This window comes from Erpetoichthys calabaricus, chromosome 14, assembly GCF_900747795.2.
Source record: "Erpetoichthys calabaricus chromosome 14, fErpCal1.3, whole genome shotgun sequence".
In the NCBI taxonomy this organism is placed as follows: Eukaryota; Metazoa; Chordata; class Cladistia; order Polypteriformes; family Polypteridae; genus Erpetoichthys; species Erpetoichthys calabaricus.
In genome coordinates this window covers 109121244-109142819 of record NC_041407.2, presented here as the reverse complement: position 1 = coordinate 109142819, position 21576 = coordinate 109121244, and the positions used below count along the sequence as shown (strand labels likewise).

Here is a 21576-nt window from a genome sequence, read left to right as displayed (position 1 = left end):
ACTCGTACTACAATATCAGGTCTGTGCTCTGGTCTTTGGGTGTCCGACAGTGCATGTAGAATTTCCGGCCAAGCAGGATTACATGTGAAAGTGATAAATAAATCGGGCTTTCCGAATTTACATACTATGGCCATGGCATCCTGATAACTTTGTTGCATATATCTTGGACTTCCTGGAAATGTGGACGGTAATATGATCATTTTGCCTACATGTATGTTGTTATTTAAGCGTTTGCTTGCAGTGCATCTGATAGTCCTTTGTATTGTTCCACGTGCAGATCTTGTTGATGTAATCTGAGATAGTTGAGACGCGAGCCCTCTGTTTTAACATACGCATCTACGACGTACTGCTGGAATAGTTTGCCGCTGGAGGGCAAAATACTAAAAGTATTCCTCATTGCTAATCTGTACGCGTAAAATTGGCATTGAGTAAGCCTTATTCGCTTGCCAGTTCTTTTATTGGGAACATGTTGTAAATCTTGGTGCCAGCCAATGTCTCCGTAAGGGAATAAAAGTGGGTAAACCATAGGATTGCAATTCATATTGAGCGTCGAAATCTGTTTACAGGAGTTGCCTATGGGATAGATGCAAATGTCCCTTTCGGCAGGCGGTTCGCCATCTTCTCCGACGAAAATCGCTGCAACATCGGTGTGACATGTCAGGGCATTGTATCGTTGTAAATCCTGCCTAGGGTTTTTCTTGAACACCATTCGTACAGATGCTGTTGGATTGGACTGAGCGATTTCATGTATGGGTTTGTATGATTTAGCGAAGGGGTTGATGGTTCCGAGCATGGAATCTAGCTGGAGAAGTAAATTTTCGCTGCATGCAGAGTTTGCTTTAATTTTGTAAGTGGACTTCAGTGGCTTGCGCTGTGTCAAAAACATACAACTGTCCATATCCTGGAGACGTAGAAGTGTTAGCGTATAGTGGAGAGATTTGGTGATAAATTTGCCCGTGTATTTTAAAACAGTATGGTCCGTGGCCAGGAGGTTGAGTTATCTGTGCACCCATGGAAGCAAACGCTAGAGAAGAGTTCTATTCTCGAATGTGCTCATGATAAATTTTCAGCTTTTGATGGTTGCTGTGTAAGAAGCTGTTGTAAAGACACAGGTGGCTTCAATGATAAAGTAAACTATGAGGTTAGAGTGGACATTTTGAGATTTAAGACGACATTTCCACTTTAAATCACAAAGTACACCTTTTCACTGTGTCCTTAATTTTTTTTCTCAGAGGCTCAAATACGCCGCCGTACATTCTGATGCTGTTGTGAAGGTACAAAGAAAAAAGACGGTATGTGAGATTTTTAAAATGTATCGTGTCATTACAATGGGGAATATGCGACGCTTGAATATAAAAGCACTACGAATGCATTTGTATGTCGCCATTTGGTTCACCACATCGAGCCATTCATCAAACATCGAAGCGTACGCACATCGATTCCGGAGGATCCTCAAAGTGGCTGGAGTCGCAAGAAATTCAGGGTTTGAATGTGGAGAGTTATGATGATATTCCAGAAGAAGATGACATGACTGTATTTGGATAAATGTAGATTATTGTACACAAATAAATACTGTATAAGACATCCCCTGAAAATAAGCCCTAGTACAACTTTTGGAGTCATATTTTCAGGGAAATATGGTATATCTCATCTGAGCATGTGCGAGACAGAGAAGTTTCCTCTCACATGACACAGGGACACAATGTTTTGCTTTACAATTATGAGGTGGCAATAAATTGCTTAATGATGAGGAATCACACTTCATCAGCTTAAATTGCTATAATAAAACATCATCAGATGGGTCTTTACTGCCTACAAAGCATTGATTTAATTTCAAGATTGCAACTGGAACTCACCACTATGAATCTTCTCATGTCGCTGCAGCAGGTACTTCTGTATGAAGCTCATGTTACACTGACTACATCTGAAAGGCCTCTCTCCTAGGAATAAACAAAATGCCACAAAGGTGTGAGGTTACATTAAAATATTACGTGGTTTCATCACAAATAGTGCGGCACCCCACCTAAGGCAGATACACAGTAGTGCGTTAACAGCTGAGGAATTTCATCACATTTCAGTAAAGCTGACAAGATTGAATGATTACTGCAAATTTTAACAACTAAAAATCTGGAGTAGTCTCCCCTCGACTTTCTGGTATACTCAGATATGGGGATGGATATTTGAGGATTAAACTGCAAGACAAGGATTACATTTTAATATGATGTAGATTAAAGAACCATGAACAACAAATCAAATTAATAATATATTGAACAATTATTATAAACGTAAAGTTGAATAAACTCTGCAACTGCATGAAAAAAAATAAAATTAAATCGAGTATGTGTTCAGGTGAAATACCACAGTGCTTTACCATAATACGATGTGAAATTATCGAATTGTTTAATATTTTTGGGGAAACATTTCAGGTAAAGTACCACTTCTGGTTAGTGGAAATACTGCAGTTCAAAAGTTGATAGAAATCTACGTTTTGTACCTAACACTTGTATTTAAAACTTAGTTGACCGAAGTGAAAGCGTACTCCAGATATCGTGTTTACACACTCATGCAGACAGACAGAATTCCAAAAAAGGTATTTACGGACTCAGAGTTCTAAAACTCTCTAAACTTAAGCTTTTCTTGTAAAAGTTTAGTTGTTTCTATACCTAAAGATTCTTTACTTTTCTTCTGAATGCTTTAAACGTACGGCGCAGCACATTTAATTAAAGTACTTTGTCTTTCGTGTTACTTGGTACACAAAACACACAATGCACGGTTTAAAACCATGTGCCCTCAGCACCTTACACATGGCAAGGCTGATCACTAACTGAGAATAATGTTAAGTCAGAGGCGCATAGAAATAGTTAGAATATACCAATTCAATTCAACTTGTGGGGGTTATAGGAACTTCCCATTGATTATGAACTAATATTTAGTAAAAATATTCATATAATTTAAATAACTAGCAAATAGCTCTTACACATCCGGCCCCTAATTGTTTATGCTTAGGCAGAAATCAATTATTTTAACATTACTTAGTAAGACCCTTAACTACTTTAATGAACTTAAACCAAACTTATGAAACTTAAAAACTTAAATTGTACTGTAAGAGCACAAAGAGCAACAAAATCTCAAAATCAAATTTTTGGACGATTACAATACTTTCCCTACGAGAAAGTAAATCGGACTCAGGGAGGTCTAAAATGTCGAGATTCATCAAAATCTCGGGGTCAAATTGTTGGACGATTACAATGCTTTCCCTACGAGAAAGTAAACCGGACTCGGGGAGTTGTAAAATGTCCGGATTCATCAAAATCTCGAAATCGATTCTTTGGACGATTACAATACTTACCCTATGAGAAAGTAACTTGGATGTGTGGAGATCTAAAACGTAGAGATTCATCAAAATCTTGAAATTGAATTTTTGGACGATTACAATACTTTCCCTATACTACATATACAGTAATCCCGTGTTATATCGCGCTTCGACTTTCGTGGCTTCACTCTATCGCGGATTTTATATGTAAGCATATTTAAATATGTATCGTGGATTTTTTGCTGGTTCGCGGATTTCTGCGGACAATGGGTCTTTTAATTTCTGGTACATGCTTCCTCAGTTGGTTTGCCCAGTTGATTTCATACAAGGGATGCTATTGGCAGATGGCTGAGAAGCTACCCAACCAGAGCGCGTATTACCTATTAAATAAAACTCCTCAAATATATTGTGAGCACGGGGGCTGTTCACACCCCTAGAAGACATGGCCGCTCCTCAAAAAACACTGAAAGATTACGTTCACATTGCTCTCTTCCTTGCTGGGCTTAAATGTGGCTGTTTTGTCAAGCGATATGCTTCCTGCATGGTGCTTCGCATACTTAAAAGCTTGAACAGCACGTATTGATTTTTAATTGTTTGTTTTTCTCTATCTCTCTCTCTCACTCTCTCTGACATTCTCTGCTCCTGACGGAGGGGTTGTGAGCAGGGGGGGCTGTTCGTACCCCTAGACAATACGGACGCTCTTCTAAAAAAAATGCTGAAAGGCTACCTTCACATTGCTCCCTTCCTAGCAGCTGCGTTGTCCGGTGGTGCTTCGCATACTTAAAAGCCCAAACAGCCCTATTGATTTTTGATTGTTTGCTTTTTTCTCTATCTATGTGACATTCTCTGCTCCTGACGTGCACTCCTTTGAAGAGGAAGATATGGTTGCATTCTTTTAATTGTGAGACGGAACTGTCATCTCTGTCTTGTTATGGAGCACAGTTTAAACTTTTGAAAAAGTGACAAATGTTTGTTTGCAGTGTTTGAATAAAGTTCCTGTCTCTCTACAACCTCCTGTGTTTCTGTGCAAATCTGTGACCCAAGCATGACAATATAAAAATAACCATATAAACATATGGTTTCTACTTCGCGGATTTTCACCTTTCGCGGGGGCGTCTGGAACGCAACCCCCGCGATAGAGGAGGGATAACTGTACAAGAAAGTGAAAACGCATGTCAGCAACTTTCCAGGATGGCTCTTAAGATCTTATGACAATAAGGACGTTTAAATCATGCATCATGCAGGCTTCGGCTCACTTTAAAATGAAGTCTGTGAACCAAAGCGAAAAGGGTATATAAACAGTGGCAAACACTCCTACAGCTAACAGTGTGCTGCTCTCCATAATGTTTGGGACAAGGACACGTTTTCCTTAATTTTTTAAACCCTCTGCTACACAGTTTAAAATTACAAATCAAAAAGCACAGACTTGTGATTGAAATGCACACTGCAGTCTTTCATTTAAGTGGATTTGTACACATTTCGGTCACACACTTTTTCTACAAGCCTCCCCCCCCCCCCCCATTACAGGGCACCATCATCGTTGGCACAATTGGCATCAAAGGTGTTTGTGACTTCACAGCTTCATGACACCTCAGGTTGCTTCTACCCTTTCGAGTCTGTAGTTGCCATTGTTCAACATGAGGAGAAGAGCTGTACCAATGAAAGTTAAAGAAGCCATCATGAGGCTGATAAAACCAATCGAGACACGGGGGAAGACCTTAGGTTGACCGAAATTACCTGTATGGAATATCACGAAGAAGAAAGAATACACTGGTGGGCTCAGTAATCACAAAGGGACTAGTAGGCCAAGGAAGACCACCACTGTAGAGGACAGAAGAAAATGGTAAATGGTCAAGAAAAAGTCCCCAAACACCTGTGCAACACATCAGAAAGACAGTCTGCAGGAGGTCGATGTGGAGATGCCAGAGATGACCATCAGCAGATGACTTCATGAATAGAAATTGAGAAGCCACAATAACAGGATGGCCAGATTAAAGTTTGTGAAAAACAATTTCAAAAGAGACTGCAGGATTCTGGGAAAAGGTCTTATGGACAGAGGAGACCAAGATGAACCTGCAACAGAGTGATGGCAGAAGCAGAGTGTGGAGACAAGAAAGAATTGCACAAGATCAAAAGCAGACCACCTCATCTGTCAAACATGGCGGTGCTAGGGGTGTGATGACTTGGGCATGTATGGCTGGCACAGGTCCTGGCACACTTCTCTTCACTGATGATGGAACTGCTGACGGCAGAGGTACAATGAATTCTGAGGTGCGTAGAAACATCTGATCTGTTCAAGTTCCAAGTCAATGTCTCCAAACCCTCTGGACGGCACTTCATCCCACAGCAAGATAATGAACCAAACACTACTGGGACAACACAAAAAGGGAAAATTCTTGGAATGGCCAAGTCAGTCACCTGATTTCAGTCCAAGCGAGCAGGACTTCCATATACTGAAGAGAAAACTGAAGGGGACAAAACCCTTCAAACAAGCAGGAGCTGAAGATGGCTGCACCACCAGAAAAGATCCTGGTGACTTCTGGTGAATCGCAGACTTGAAGTAGTCATTGCATGTGATGGATATGCGACAAAGTCACTTTAACAGACCCACCACTGCTGTGTCCCAAACTTTGTGGTGCCCTAAAATGGAGGATCTTGTAGAAAAAGTGTTGTGACTGAAATGTGTGCAAATCTCCATAAATGAAAGTCTCCAATGTGCACTTGAATTGCGCCTGAATTGCCGGATTTGTAATTCTAAAAACTGTGGAGCACAGGGGGCAAACCAAATTGCCCCAAACAATATGGAGGGCACAGTACACATCTACAAAAACAGAACCAGCGGCTTCTTTAATTTTGACATGGAGACATAAAAGAAAAATAAAAAAACTAAACGTGCTTTGGAGTTCCGTAACACAAAAGAACAAAATGTGGATCCACAACACGGACACATGAAACATTTCAAAGACACCTGCAAAGCTTGTCAAGTTTTGAATTGCTGCAGCCTGGTTTCCCGAATCCAAACCAGGCCCGAACTCCCCCATTGAACAAATGCCAACCTGGAGTAACCCATACCTCACCTGGGCCACTGGCTCTCACCTGTGTGGATAAGCACATGTCTGCGAAGGTGATAGGAGCTCCGAAACGCAGCATTGCAGTGCTCGCAGATATGAGGTTTTGAATTTGGAGAAAGGCTCCCAGCATCCCCATCCAGCATTCCAGACTGAAAAACAAAATACAAGGACAGTGACCACCATAGGAGTGTTAAGAAACAGAACAGGAAAAGGAAATATCTTAACCCTTAAACCGCCATAACAGGCGTATAGTCTGTACCCAGTGCAATTTGCCAGCACGCCGGAGCTGGTCAGTCCGTGCCATACATTTGTTGAGCAGCCCTAGCGAATCAGCATCACTGTCCTTAGGATTCAGCCGCTTCACTAGACAGCATCAGCGTTGGCCTCTGCGAGCAGCCAATTCAAGGGCAGTTGGCTCGGTGATTTACTGAATTTCATTATTGGCGTGACTTGCACCTTCTACATATCATAATAGATTGTTGCGGTAGCTTTTTGTTATAGTTTTTATGGTTGGTAAAATGATCAGTGATGTAGTAATTGTGATGCCCTTTGCATGAAAAAAATGTGTTCTATTCAAATTTCACTTTTTCTTGGTGAATTGTGACATTTACTTAAAAAGTGCAGCAAAAAAGTACCTGGTGTCCAGGGGTGTATTAACCCCCAAGTATGTGGCAGTTTAAGGGTTAAGGTAAGTAAAAACAGAAAATCGATGGGCTGTCGGGTGACTCTCGATATGTAAATGAGGTGCCGGTAGCTATGACTGCTGGGAAGAGAGCTTCATGACAGATGCTGAGCTCATTCAGCACACAAAGCTCCAAATCGAAAAGCAGGTTGTGTCTTACCGAACGCTGGCAGAAAAAGTGATTAGCAGCTTGAAGTGGACACCATTTAGGCAGTTAGTGGGGCAACTTGAAATGGTCTTAAAATAGCACGAGGGGTTCACTAGCATCTCTCCGAACTCTTAGAATCGTCAAAAAATGAGAAGCACGGTACGCTTCCTTAATGCTGATTTACTTCATTAAGCCAACGAAAAAAGACCAACAGCTTCTGTGAGGTGAACTTCAGTGACGTACCTTCGAAGACTCGCCCCTCTTACGCCTTGGCTTTGAATCTTGAGAGTCCGAACTGGAGCGCTTCGTCTTCTTCCCACCAGATTCTTTTGTTTCTTTCCCTGTTCTACCTGGCAACTGAGAAAACATATAAGAGAGTCAGCAGAAGTAACATCTGAGCACATCAAACTCCAGTGGAGGGGAAGACGGCAGGAACCGATGTGGACGAACCTGATTCAGTTAACCTGCTGGCAATTTCATCATCAACAAGACGACAAAATGGCAGAATGCCTACGTTAATAACAAGAGTACATAAAGCCATGTGGGGTGACATTTCCAAAGGGCTCTCCTCAAACAGATGGGCACTGCTGCTGATCAAATTTATACCACCTGACAACTTAAGAAGGAGGCCGCTCTCCCAGGACTAGGGTCACAATATCTGTCCCTGCATTAAACTCTTCTCAACCCAAGGTCCATGGATGGGTTTCAGGGGGTCCATGAGGTTCAGATAAAAATCTAACATTTATATTCACCATACAGCCCAGTACTGGTGATTTTTCTCACAGGTTTTTTCTCGTGCGTTACTTCTCTCGCCAAGTATTTCTCACACCTAAAACTAATGCGTGAGTTACAAACTCGTGAGAAAAATAACGGCGAGAACCATCACGAAGTGCTTCGGCAGGATGGAAGTGAAAGCAACAACGCCCGGTCAGCTTCTCTGCTGATATCTAGATACTCTGGAGAATTCCTTCAAAGGTTACTTTGGCTTAGGTGACCTTAAAGTTGAACTATGGATTCGTAATCCTTTCCTAGACGACATAGACTCATCAGCGATGAAGACCTTGCCAACGATAACCTCATTGACCGGAGGACAAAGGAAATGTTACAAAATGAATTAAACTCAAAGAGTCTTAGACAATTCTGGTGGGCACTGACACAGGCCTACCCTCGTCTGGTAAAGTGAGCTAGGAGTTCCCAGATTCCCTTTGCTACTATAATTATGCTTGAAAGTTTGTGAACCCTTTAGAATTTTCTATATTTCTGTATAAATACGACCTAAAACATCATCAGATTTTCACTCAACTTCTAAAAGTAGATAAAGAGAAACCAGTTAAACAAATGAGACAAAAATATTATACTTGGTCATTTATTTATTGAGGAAAATGATATGAATATTACATATTAGTGAGTGGCAAAAGTATGTGAAGCTCTAGGATTAGCAGTTAGTTTGAAGGTGAATTCGAGTCCGGTGTTTTCAATCAATGGGATGACAATCAGGTGTGAGTGGGCACCCCGTGTTATTTAAAGAACAGGATCTATCAAAGTCTGCTCTTCACAACACATGTCTGTGGAAGTGTATCATGGCACGAACAAGGGAGATTTCTGAGGACTTCCGAAAAAGAGTTGTTGATGCTCATCAGGCTGGAAAAGGTTACAAAACCATCTCTGAAGAGTTTGGACTCCACCAATCCACAGTCAGACAGATTGTGTACAAATGGAGGAAATTCAAGACCATTGTTACCCTCCCCAGGAGTGGTCGACCAACAAAGATCACTCCAAGAGCAAGGCGTGTAATAGTCGGCGAGGTCACAAAGGACCCCAGGGTAACTTCTAAGCCACTGAAGGCCTCTCTCACATTGGCTAATGTTCTTGTTCACGAGTCCACCATCAGGAGAACGCTGAACAACAATGGTGTGCATGGCAGGGTTGCAAGGAGAAATCCACTGCTCTCCAAAAAAAACATTGCTGCTCATCTTCAGTTTGCTAAAGATCACGTGGACAAACCAGAAGGGTACTGGAAGAATGTTTTGTGGACAGAGGAGACCAAAATAGAACTTTTTGGTTTAAATGAAAAGCGTTATGTTTGGAAAAAGGAAAACACTGCATTCCAGCATAAGAACCTTATCATCCCATCTGTGAAACATGGTGGTGGTAGTATCATTGTTTGGACCTGTTTTGCTGCATCTGGGCCAGGACGGCTTGCCTTCATTGATGGAACAATGAATTCTGAATTATATCAGAAAATTCTAAAGGAAAATGTCAGGACATCTGTCCATGAACTGAATCTCAAGAGAAGGTGGGTCATGCAGCAAGACAACGACCCTAAGCACACAAGTTGTTCTACCAAAGAATGGTTAAGGAAGAATAAAGTTCATGTTTTGGAATGGCCAAGTCAAAGTCCTGACCTTAATCCAATCGAAATGTTGTGGAAGGACCTGAAGTGAGCAGTTCATGTGAGGAAACCCACTTACATCCCAGAGTTGAAGCTGTTCTGGATGGAGGAATGGGCGAAAATTCCTCCAAGCCGGTGTGGTGTGCAGGACTGATCAACAGTTAGCGGAAACGTTTAGTTTCAGTTATTACTGCAAAGGGGGGTCATACCAGATACTGAAAACAAATGTTCACATACGTTTGCCACTCACAAATATGTAATATTCGATCATTTTCCTTAATAAATAAATGACCAAGTATAATATTTTTGTCTCATTTGTTTAACTGGTTTCTTCCCGGTTCCTCCCTGTGTGGATAGCACTTTGAGTACTGAGAAAAGCACTATATAAATGTAATGAATTATTATTATATTATTACTAGAGAAAGAGCCCGTTTCGACAACGTAAGATGAAACGGACACGAGTGGAATAGTAATAAGTATAAGCACCACAAACCTGATATAGGTGTATTGAATAAATGCGTAATTAGGCCTCGAGCTGTAGTCAAAATCGCCTTTCAGGTCTCTAGAGCTTTAATCGAAGTCGCCTTTCTCTTTGAATTTTTGAGGCCGTAAATCCGCCACTGCCGCGATGTTGGGGCTGGATGTCGGTCGAAGTCGCCTTTCTCTTTGAATTTTCGCGCCCGTAAATCCGCCGCCTGCCGGTCTCGTAAGGTTTTTCGGGCAGCTGCGCAGAAAGCGACTGTGCATTCGACTTCGGACAGACATGAGTTAGTGAGTGAGTAGGCTGGCGAATTATATACAAGATTATTTATCTACTTTTAGGACTTGAGTGAAAATCTGATGATGTTTTAGGTCATATTTATGCAGAAATATAGAAAATTGTAAAGGGTTCACAAACTTTCAAGCACAACTGTATATACCTTTGTGAATCAGGGTTTTCAGCACTTGATTCTATCAAAATGAAACGTTGAAATATGTTGGATGTCAAAGATGATGTGTGTGTCACCTTGTCGAAGACCACTATTCTTATTCAAGGCAAACAAGAACAACCTTCTCATTGAAATAAAGTAGATAATGAGAGAGTAGATGATGGAGTAGTAGTAGTGGTAGCAGAAAATGTAGTAGAAGATCTGTTTTCATTTGCACAAGAGGGTTGTATTTCATAATTATAATGAGTGGCCATTATGTTTTGCATAAAAAAAATAGATTGTTTAAAGTTTAATTACTTTGTGTATGTCACATATGTGTGAGACAATCAAATCTCAATAAACAAAGTCTATTACATTCAATGCATGCAAAGCTGTGTTTATGTGAATTTTTCTGGGGAATGGGACTCCACAGCTTCATCAGATTCTTAAAAGGGGTCTGGGACTCAAAAAAGGTTAAGAATCACTTGCTCTAAAACCAGGGGTCTCCAACTCCAGTCCTGAAGAGCTGCAGTGGCTGCAAGTTTTCATTCTAACTCTTTTCTTAATTAGTGACAAGTTTCTGCTGCTAATTCACTATTTCCCTTTATTTTAATTGACGTTTCTTTAGACTCGGACCGCTGAATCGATTCTTTTTTTCTAAAATGGCACCTAAAATAATTTGGATGAGAAGTGAGCCAACAGATGAGCAACTAATTTGAGGCCTCAAACTCCAACCAACTTCACTTCATTCGGTTTCTTAACTTGAAGTCAATTCTCGTTGCTAATTACACCCGTTATTTAATTACATGGCAGACATTTCCACAACTGGTTTTGAGGACCTGAGCAGGTTAACGTTACTGAGGCCTTCACCTTTCTTTATTTTTTAGTTATTGTGTGATAGACGCAGGTTGTTGCTTATGTGTTGGTACATTTTATGACTTAATATTGTTTGGTTGCTAATTAAGGAAAAAAGAAATACCGTATATACTCGCATTTAAGTTCTCCCGCGGATAAGTCGGGGCTTGATTTTACCGTATAATTTACGGTATTTTATAATGTCGGTCGTACAAGTCGAATGCGGAAAATTCATGTTATTGGTCCAAGAGATTACGATATGCTAACACCCACCTGAGAGAGTAACCACGGAGCACAGAGCCTTTTTATTTCTATTTATTGTGCCAACGTGACCGCAGGGCACATTGCCTTTTTTTTCCTAAGTGAGTGTGGCAATGCGCTGTACCAGCGTGTGCTCCTAACCTCTCTCTATTGTGCCTGCGTGACCACACGGTAATACCCAAACTATTCCAAAGCGATGTTTGCTCTGTTTTGTGTTTTTTGTATCTCATACACCTTTTATTGTAAGAGCATCCCTTATCTACAATGGAGCGTTTGATCAGAAGAAAATATGGAGCTGGCGTTAAATTAAAAGTCATTGAAGTGGCCAAAGAAATTGGTAAGTGCGCTGCTGCAACAAAATTCAATGTGTCTGAGAAACTGGTGTGAGATTGGAGGAAGCAAAAAAAAAAAAAAAAAGTGTCGTATTTTTGAATGGGTGTATAAGTCGGAGTCTGAATTTATGATCAATTTTTCAGGTTTCAAGACCTGACTTATACATGAGTATATACGGTAATTAAGGGACCCGAGTCTTATTCCGAGTCTTTCAATTAAAATTAAGGCAAACAGTTAATTAGCAGCAAAATCTGGTCACTAATTAAGAAAAAAGTTAGAATGAAAACTTGCAGCCACAGTAGCTCTCCAAGACTGGAGTTGGAGACCCCCGCTCTAAAGAGATGGACACTGAGTTACTGAAGAACCCAAGAACATCCTATAAAAACCAGCAGGCCTTCAGCATATGAACACCAAGTCCTGGACAGAATTGTTTTAAAGTACATTTTAATACTTTTATTTTTAATAGAAACTTAGTTTTCTAATTTCTATATTGTTCTCAAAACACAGAATCTGGGAAATAAAAGTCCACTGAATTAGCCCAGGAGTCCAATCAAAAACAGAAGCAGGTTGGAACATAAACCTGCAGGCACGGGGGGGTCCCCCAGGACAGAGTTTGAGAACCCATGGTCTATCTGATTGTCATCACTGAAGGGGACAGCAATCATCAACGACAACCAGCAGCCTTTAGCTTTTATAAGATGGGGAATGGGCACGGCGGAGTTTGGCTGAACCCTCCACTTCGTCAAGAGGAGCCAACACATCACCTGTGACCCAACAAGTGACAGAAGCATCTGAAGATTGATTTGTATTTCACGATGTGGTAAATTTGGAATTCTCAATGTGCACAAATGGAGGTAATGAAGACAAAGAGGAAAGCACAAACAGACGCACCCCAGGATGGTTTCTGGTAACTGTTATAAAATACTTGAAAATCAAACAACATTCTATAGGAGTGCGTGATATAAATGGACAGATCTACAAGTCCATGGAAATCCTTCTGGTGGTACGGATCTCTCCTTGAACTGCCTTTCCCAAGGTTTCTTCCATTTTTTTCCTTACTAGGGTTTTTTTTTTCCCTTGTCTTCTAAGAGAGTCGAGGCTGGGGGGCTGTCAAGAGGCAGGGTCTATTAAAGCCCATTGCGGCACTTCTTGTGTGATTTTGGGTTATAAAATAATAAATTGTATTGTATTGTATGGATTAAAAAGAAAAAATTCCAATAAGCTCAAAATGTGTTTTTTAATTTTAATATGTTTGCACTCAAAGTGTGGAAAAATAAAATAGGAGATGTGGCGATTCGTCAGCGTAAAAGTGAATTCTTTGTGTTCTGACTTGTTTGTCAACTGTGTGTAATAAGTGAGCTGACCCCTTGAAGAATATCTCCCAGAGTGCTGTGCGGTTCAGCCAGATGGGCGGGTCGAAGCTGGTTTGGGGCCGGCCCTCTCGCGGCTTTATGCACTGAATTAACACGTTCACTGCCACAGTGAAAACAGGTCAATCTGTTTGTGATGCCAAAGTAAAACCCCGGGTTTTATTTAAATATACGATTTAAGTGCATTTTGAAATTCAACAAAATTCACAGTTAAAAAAAAAAAAAAAAAAAATTTAAAAAACGGGGGTTGATTTGGGGAAATCGGGAGTGGTCTCCCCTGGACTTTCTCGTATATTCCGATATGGGGATGGATGTTTGAAGAGTAAACCGCAAGATAAGGATTATATATGTACATTAAAGAACCATCAACAACAAATCAAATCAAATTAATAATATATTGAACAATTATTATAGAAGTAAAGTTGAATAAATTGGACTCTACAGCTGCATGAATAAAAGGTAAAGTGCCACTTCTGGTTTGCGGAAATAGCTCAAAAGTTGACCGAAATCTACATTTTGTGCATAATACTGTGTCACACACGTGCGACTAGGAGCGAGCTGAGTGCACCAAGTGGAGGTGATTACCCACCGGGCCAGGGGGTGGCGGGTTGCTCTAAACCTGTTCCTGTTATTTCTGCAGACCAGATACGGGAAAACCTGCCTGATCTGATGTCACTTCCGGTTCCGGCACCCAGACGGACATCACTTGCGGTTTACAAACTATAAAATCTCCACCTTGCCAAACTAATTCAGTTCATTCTGGGAACTCAAACTAGCCACATTGTTGTGTTCAATCCAAGTCTTTTGCAGCCAGGAACAATATACGGGTGGCTACCCCAAACCTTTTTCAGTGTGTGGAGACTCATTCTTTCACAACTGGTATGCAAAATTTGGTTGCCCTAAGTGAAGGCGTGCTCAAGTTATTGTGTTTACACACACACACACACACACACACACACACACAGACACAGACATAATTCCAAAAATGGCATTTTTGGACCCAGGGAGTTTTAAAACTTTGAGATTCATCAAAATCTCAAAAACTAATTTTTGGATGATTACAATACTTTCCCTACGAGAAAGTAAATTAGACTCTGAGAGGTCAAAAACGTTGAGATTCATCAAAATCTCAAGGTTGAATTTTTGGCCGAATACTTTGCATACAAGAAAGTAAAAACGTTTAATTTCACAAAAACAAAAAAGATTATATCTTAGTAGACATATGGAATGGAAAATTGTTTGTGCATGCCAACTGTTCAATAATTCATCTGCGTCCCAACTGAATATCGCAGTCGCCACTTGAACTTCAGCGTGGTGACACGCTAATCTTTCTAATATACTCCGATGGCTGTGGTTCTACATATGGAAACAATTTTTGTAGGGGGAAAAAAAAAAATCCAAAATATGGCTATAATGAACCAAAAGTAAAATATTCTGTTCTGTGATGCAACATTCAGTTTTCACCCGCATTTCAGACGGCCACGATCCTTGATTTACATGGACAACTAATGTGTCACATGGCACCACACAGGTATTTGGCCCTCAGAACCAGGGCTGTGGAGTTAGAGACAATTTTGGGTACGTGGAGTCGGGGTCGGAGTGGGCAAAAATGTACCGACTCCTAATAAATTTAAAATGTAATGAAAAAAAAAAAATACAGCAAGTGATAAATGTCCCATTTCACAAACTACTTCTTCCTTCGGCTGCTCCCGTTAGGTGTTGCCACAGCGGATCATCTTCTTCCATATCTTTCTATCCTCGTCATCTTGCTGTGTCACACCCATCACCTGCATGTCCTCTCTCACCACATCCATAAACCTTCTCTTAGGCCTTTCTCTCCTCCTTTTCCCTGGCAGCTCTATCCTTAGTACCCTTCACTCTTTATACCCCTCATCTCTCCTCTGCACATGTCCAAACCAACGCAATCTCGCCTCTCCGACTTTGTCTCCCAACCGTCCCACCTGAGCTGACCCTCTAATGTCCTCATTTCTAATCCTGTCCATCCTCGTCACACCCAATGTAAATCTTAGCATCTTTAACTCTGTCACCTCCAGCTCTGTCTCCTGTGCCACCATCTCCAGCCCATATAACACAGCTGGTCTCACTACCATCCTATAGACCTTCCTTTTCACTCTTGCTGATACCCGTCTGTCACAAATCATTCCACCCTGCCTGAACTCTCTTCTTCACTTCTCTTCCACAATCCCCATTACTCTGTACGGTTGATCCCAAGTATTTAAACTCCTCCACCTTCTCCAGCTCTTCTCCCTGCATCCTCAATAGTCCTAAGTAAGTACTTCTCTGATGTAAAAATAAAGCCCTGTGCATAGTTGTGTTACTACTGGTGTGAAGTTCAGCTGATCGATTATACAACCTGACATTCACATACTGTAATCTGGATTATGGTACATTACAGAAAGGGTTTTCATTTTATTTCAGATCTAATGTGAGTGTAAACAAGTGTAATGATGGAGGTGGAGGTGTGTGCTATGGCCTGATGTGTGTTCAGGGGTTCAAACTGGCCAATGTGGTAGAGCGTCCGCTTCCTAGCCAGTAGTTCTGTGGTTAAATGACGTGGATATCTGCCTCCCTTCAATCAACATGGAAAACACATCAGCATATTAAATACAGAGGAGTCAGAGTCAGAAGTACCGGAAACTAAGGAGTCAAGAGTCGAAGGATTCATCTATCGACTCCACAGCCCTGCTCAGAACGCCAGAGTCGTTTTAGAACAGATGCCAGTATTTTGCATGGAGCTCCAAACCAGACAGAGGGTGATTGACGGTCATTTTATATTTTATCTCCCATTTCTGAAGAATCGCGCCAACAGTTGTCACCTTCTCTCCAAGCCTCCTGCTGATGGTCATGTAGCCCATTCCAGCCTTGTTCCAGACGTCCTCTGACAGATCTTTGGTGATGCCCATGTTGGTGGAGAGGATGGAATAAGAGAAATGGAATCTGTGGCCAGGTGGGCTTCATACACATCACGAGTTGAGATCAGGAGTATCTGGGATTGATTGCCTGATTGATTGTAATCTGTGTGCCAATCCGTGGGAGCCAGAGGGTTGTAGGGGATCAAAATCCTTATTTCACTCAATAACATACGAATCAATTTATAACTTTTATGTGAAGTGTTTTTTCCAGATTTTTGGTTGATTTTCTGTCTTTCTCCATTAAAATGAAACTACCACACGAATTAGAGACTGATCATTTCTTTGTGAGTGAGCAAACTTAAATTCAGCAGGGGATGAAATACTTCTTTCCGCCACTGTATCTACATCTCCATTCCAAACAGGGCAGCAAAGGAGGCCGAGCGCCAGTTGCCAGTCTGTTTTGTCATTAAGAGGTCTGACAATTCAAGACTTTGATACATCAATTGACAAAACCACAACATGACCAAGGAGGCCACATAGTCTGTATGGCCAAAAGCACGAGAACGCCCCTCCAGATGATCGAGTTCGGGGGCTTCACTATGAAAACCAAGCAGAGAGCTTTGCAGTCTCTACAGGCGGTAGATTGGGTCGCATTGAAAAGCTCAGGCACTGCCATCAGGATGCCACCTCTGGCTAAGTCACTATGTGAAATTTCTGTTTTGCTAGATCCGCCCTGGCCAACTGTATAAGTGCTGTAATTTGTGCTGTATGAAGGGTTAACAGCCACAGCAATTTCTGCCCTTTATTTTCCCCCCCATGCTCTTTTAATACATAAAACATGAGACATGAGACAGATGGGCAGGTCTGCTATCTGTGAGGTTCAGAACTCGTGTGTTCTTTATTTCTGGCCGCTACATTCTATGCATTGCACTGCCAGATGAACGCTCATTGGTTGTTACTTCTCAAATGTGAAGAGCTCCGCCCCTCCAACCAACGAGAAATTCCAAACCGTTTAATTTCATCGTAGTCAGTTGCAGACTAGTTGGTCCCAGTCGTTGGGTAAGTCACATTAGACAACGATTCACAGAAACACACAGCCGACCGCCACCATCTGGTTAAAATCATGTAAATGAAGGCCTCGGCGGAAAAAAGTCGACTAAAGTGACATGGCCTTCTGTGTTGTACCTTCTGGATAAACAAGACATTGTATTATAATTGTGGCTTATAATTATGACAAGAATTTTGATTTTCTTCTACGGCATGTGTGTTATGGAATAATATTTGTGCACGTGTCATTAGTTTAAAAGGCAGGTTTTAAGGGGACAATTTATTGTAGAATATTTATGGTCACTGAATAATAAGTATACAGAATTTAATTTTGTTAATAAAAAATAAACTGGTGACACCTGTGGTTGGCAGTTTAATTATAAAAGCAGCAGGCAGCGTGGTGTAACGCTCCACCCAAAAAACAGATTTTACTTAAAAGTTACTAACCCCATATGTACTTAAAAGTCACGGTGGAGGAAAAAAGTTTAATTTCATGTTTTCATACCAAAAGGAGGTAAGAAAGTTTATGGTTCACGGTAGGGGGCCAATGCAGTACAATAGCAAAACATTCATGAAAACAAAACAACAAAATAAATCTCACGTCACACAGGCAGTGTAATCCACACGTAAAGTGTATTTTCACTACAATATATTTAAATGAACTGCTTCTGGAAAGAGCTGTCACAAACGAGGAAGTAACACATACACACACGTGAACAAGTGTTTGACCTGAAGACACCCTCCCCACCATTATTAGATAGCGAATGTGAAAGGCGCTATATGACAAGATAAGAGAATGTGAAAGGCGCTATATGATAAGAGAGAATGTGAAAGGCAGTATATGACAGAGAATGTGAAAGGTGCTATATGACAGAAAGATAAATAGACAGAATGTGAAAGGTGCTATATGATAAGATAGACAGAGAATGTGCAAGGCGCTATATAAGATAGATAGATAAATAGAATGTGAAAGGCGCTATATGATAAGATAGACAGATAGTGAATGTGAAAGGTACTATATGACAGATAGAAAGATAAATAGACAGAATGTGAAAGGTGCTATATGATGAGAGAAGGAGGCACGGTGGCATAGTGGGTAGCGCTGCTGCCTCGCAGTTGGGAGACCTGGAACCTGGGTTCGCTTCCCGGGTCCTCTCTGCGTGGAGTTTGCATGTTCTCCCTGTGTCTGCGTGGGTTTCCTCCGGGTGCTCCGGTTTCCTCCCACAGTCCAAAGATATGCAGGTTAGGTGGATTGGCGATTCTAAATTGGCCCTAATGTGTGCTTGGAGTGTGGGTGTGTTTGTGTGTGTCCTGCGGTGGGTTGGCACCCTGCCCGGGATTGGTTCCTGCCTTGTGCCCTGTGTTGGCTGGGATTGGCTCCAGCAGACCCCCCGTGACCCTGTGTTCGGATTCAGTGGGTCGGATAATGGATGGATGGATGATGAGAGAATGTGAAAGGCGCTATATAACAGAAAGATAAATAGACAGAATGTGAAAGGCGTTATATGACAGATAGATAGCTCGATAGATCTGAAAGGCACTATATGACTGATAGACAGATAGATATATAGACAGACAGACAGAGAATGTGAAAGGCACCAAATAATACAGAGAGAGAGAGAGACAGAGAGATAGATAAAGTGAAAGACACTATATGATAGATATATAGAATCTTATCGTTTTTCTAACAATTTTTACCTAAACAAGTTTTCAAAATTCAAACAGGACCTGAGTGGGCAACTGACCTTGGCCTACCAGAAACTGACTTTCTGCAAAGCATGTGGACCCCCAGCTAGTCCCAAACTTGAGGGCTGTGTTCTCCCTCACCTGCTGGTGCCTGGCCTGTTCAGTTCAGTTCCTCCTGTATATGTGTGAGATCTCCAGACTGCCGATTTTTGGTGTAATGTTAGCTGCATTCTGGGTCGCCCTCAGGCGTTCTTTGATTTGTAATCTTTTTAGTTAGCCAATAAAAGGTGTCATTTTGCTTGGCTTTTCTCTACATTCATAATGGCTAACACGGTACAACACCCTAATACTACCAAAATACATAAAACACACAAGTGAGTCATAAAACCAAAGCTTACCTCTCTGCCGATGCTCAGGTCTTGTATTAACAAATTTGGATTTCGGAGCGACACTTCCAGAAGATCAGGATTCTTGACAGAACTGCCGTACAGCGGTACCCTGTAATCGTGGTCAGTCATCTTCTCTTGCTTGATGCCCATTGTCTGGATGAAGTCCATGGACGTCTTTTCAATGGGAGAGTTGCGCTCCTTCTTGAGGACCATCTCCTGAGGCAAGTCATGCATGACAGATCCTGCAGCGATGCGTGCAAAGCTGGTCACTGGAGGGAGGTGGCTGAACATGATCATACCTGGTGGAAAATTGGGCTCCATTCCACCATTCCGAAGGAACTCGTTGCCAAGTTTGTCTTGAATAATACTCATGACTGATGCCACAAAATTAACTGAAGCCAACGGAAAATATCCTGACAGGAAAAAAAAAGAAAAACACATTAAACAAGTAGTCCCGCTGGAGCACACAAACCAGGATCAGGGAACACAATAAACCAAAAGGCCCAAAGAGCACTTGGCATGTGGATTACAAACCTCCTAAATATTCATAGCGGACAAAGACCAGGGGGCTCTGAATTTCTTATCAGAGATGAAGCTGCATAATGATGTTGATGGTCCTTTCATTTCAAAGCTACATTTCAAGAGGGCAGGGGTTCTCCGAATTTAAGCCAAGGACCCCCAGAACATTTTATCACCTGGTCAGTAATATAAAGCTGACACCCCAAAGTGGAGCTCGACTCTTGGCTCCCACTAACTGCAGTCACACAGAATGACATTTCATTATGGCAAATATTCAATTACAGAACAACGTTGACTCCAAAGTGTTCAAATGTTACGTGACGGCTCTATGCTATAACTACATTGATGCGGGCCTACTGTACTTTTTTGCAACAACTGAAGAATATCGCCATTTTTAAATAAAACAAAGCCAGTTAAAATTGGAAAAACTGACTTTATAAGAATGTCATCATCACCAGTAGCAGCATGGCCCCCAAAAATCTCCAGTTTCAAAGCAACTGCTTTACATGTTAGCAGACATTACCACTCTAAATCAGGAAAGAAGAAAAACATGAACACAAACTGGGGTCTGGGGGGCTGATGGAAACCTGGGAAACTCAATGAAGTGACAGGACGGGTTCGGCAGACATCTTGAATTTGATTACGACTTAATTTATCAGGAGTGGAGGCCAAGCACCAGGGTGCTGTTCTGTTTTTTGACGGGTGTTTATTACACTAAGGGTCACCTGGGCAACTTCCACCATCCCTTGAGGTTCAAGTCTCATGTGGCTGCAAAACTCCTAAGATTCCCAGCCTCCGAAAAACGGTGATTTATTTTAATTATGAGGACCCCAGGAACACCCCGCCCAGCATCACTCACACACTGACACATGTGCAGCATAAACAGGCTGAAACGAATGGACAATAAAGAAAATATGAAACAAATAAAAAAAAAAGTACAGTAATCCCTCGCTATATCGCGCTTCGCCTTTCGCGGCTTCACTCCATCGCGGATTTTATATGTAAGCATATTTAAATATATATCGCGGATTTTTCGCTGCTTCGCGGGTTTCTGCGGACAATGGGTCTTTTAATTTCTGGTACATGCTTCCTCAGTTGGTTTGCCCAGTTGATTTCATACAAGGGACGCTATTGGCAGATGGCTGAGAAGCTACCCAGCTTACTTTTCTCTTTCTCTCTCTTGCGCTTTCTCTGATCCTGACGTAGGGGGATTGAGCAGGGGGGCTGTTCGCACACCTAGACGATACGGACGCTCGTCTAAAAATGCTGAAATATTATCTTCAAGTTACTATCTTTTGTGCAGCTGCTTCCTGAAACGACATGCTGCACAGTGCTTCGCAGACTTAAAAGCTCGAAGGGCACGTATTGATTTTTGCTTGCTTGTTTTTCTCTGTCTATCTCTCTCTTTCTGTGCTCTTGAAGGAGGGGGTGTGAGCTGCCGCCTTCAACAGCTTTGTGCCGCGGTGCTTCGCATACTTAAAGTCCAAACAGCCCTATTGATTTTCCTCTGCCTTTATGACAGTCTCTGCTCCTGACTCCTTTGAAGAGGAAGATATGTTTGCATTCTTTTAATTGTGAGACGGAACCGTCATCTCTGTCTTGTCATGGAGCACAGTTTAAACTTTTGAAAAAGAGACAAATGTTTGTTTGCAGTGTTTGAATAACGTTCCTGTCTCTCTACAACCTCCTGTGTTTCTGCGCAAATCTGTGACCCAAGCATGACAATATA

General features: G+C 41.6%; 1 protein-coding gene across 1 annotated transcript in view; it reads right to left on the bottom strand.

The window, feature by feature from the left end:
* LOC114664720 (zinc finger protein 281-like) overlaps positions 1–21576 on the bottom strand; it is a 58666-nt gene that overhangs the window by 14024 nt on the left and 23066 nt on the right. Inside the window, exons 2-5 of the mRNA XM_028818950.2 lie at positions 19338–19741; positions 7458–7571; positions 6410–6533; positions 1857–1940 (exon numbers count right to left, since the gene is read on the bottom strand). Coding sequence (XP_028674783.1) covers positions 1857–1940; positions 6410–6533; positions 7458–7571; positions 19338–19700 — 685 coding nt within the window. The 5' untranslated portion in view covers positions 19701–19741. The remainder of the gene's footprint in view (positions 1–1856; positions 1941–6409; positions 6534–7457; positions 7572–19337; positions 19742–21576) is intronic.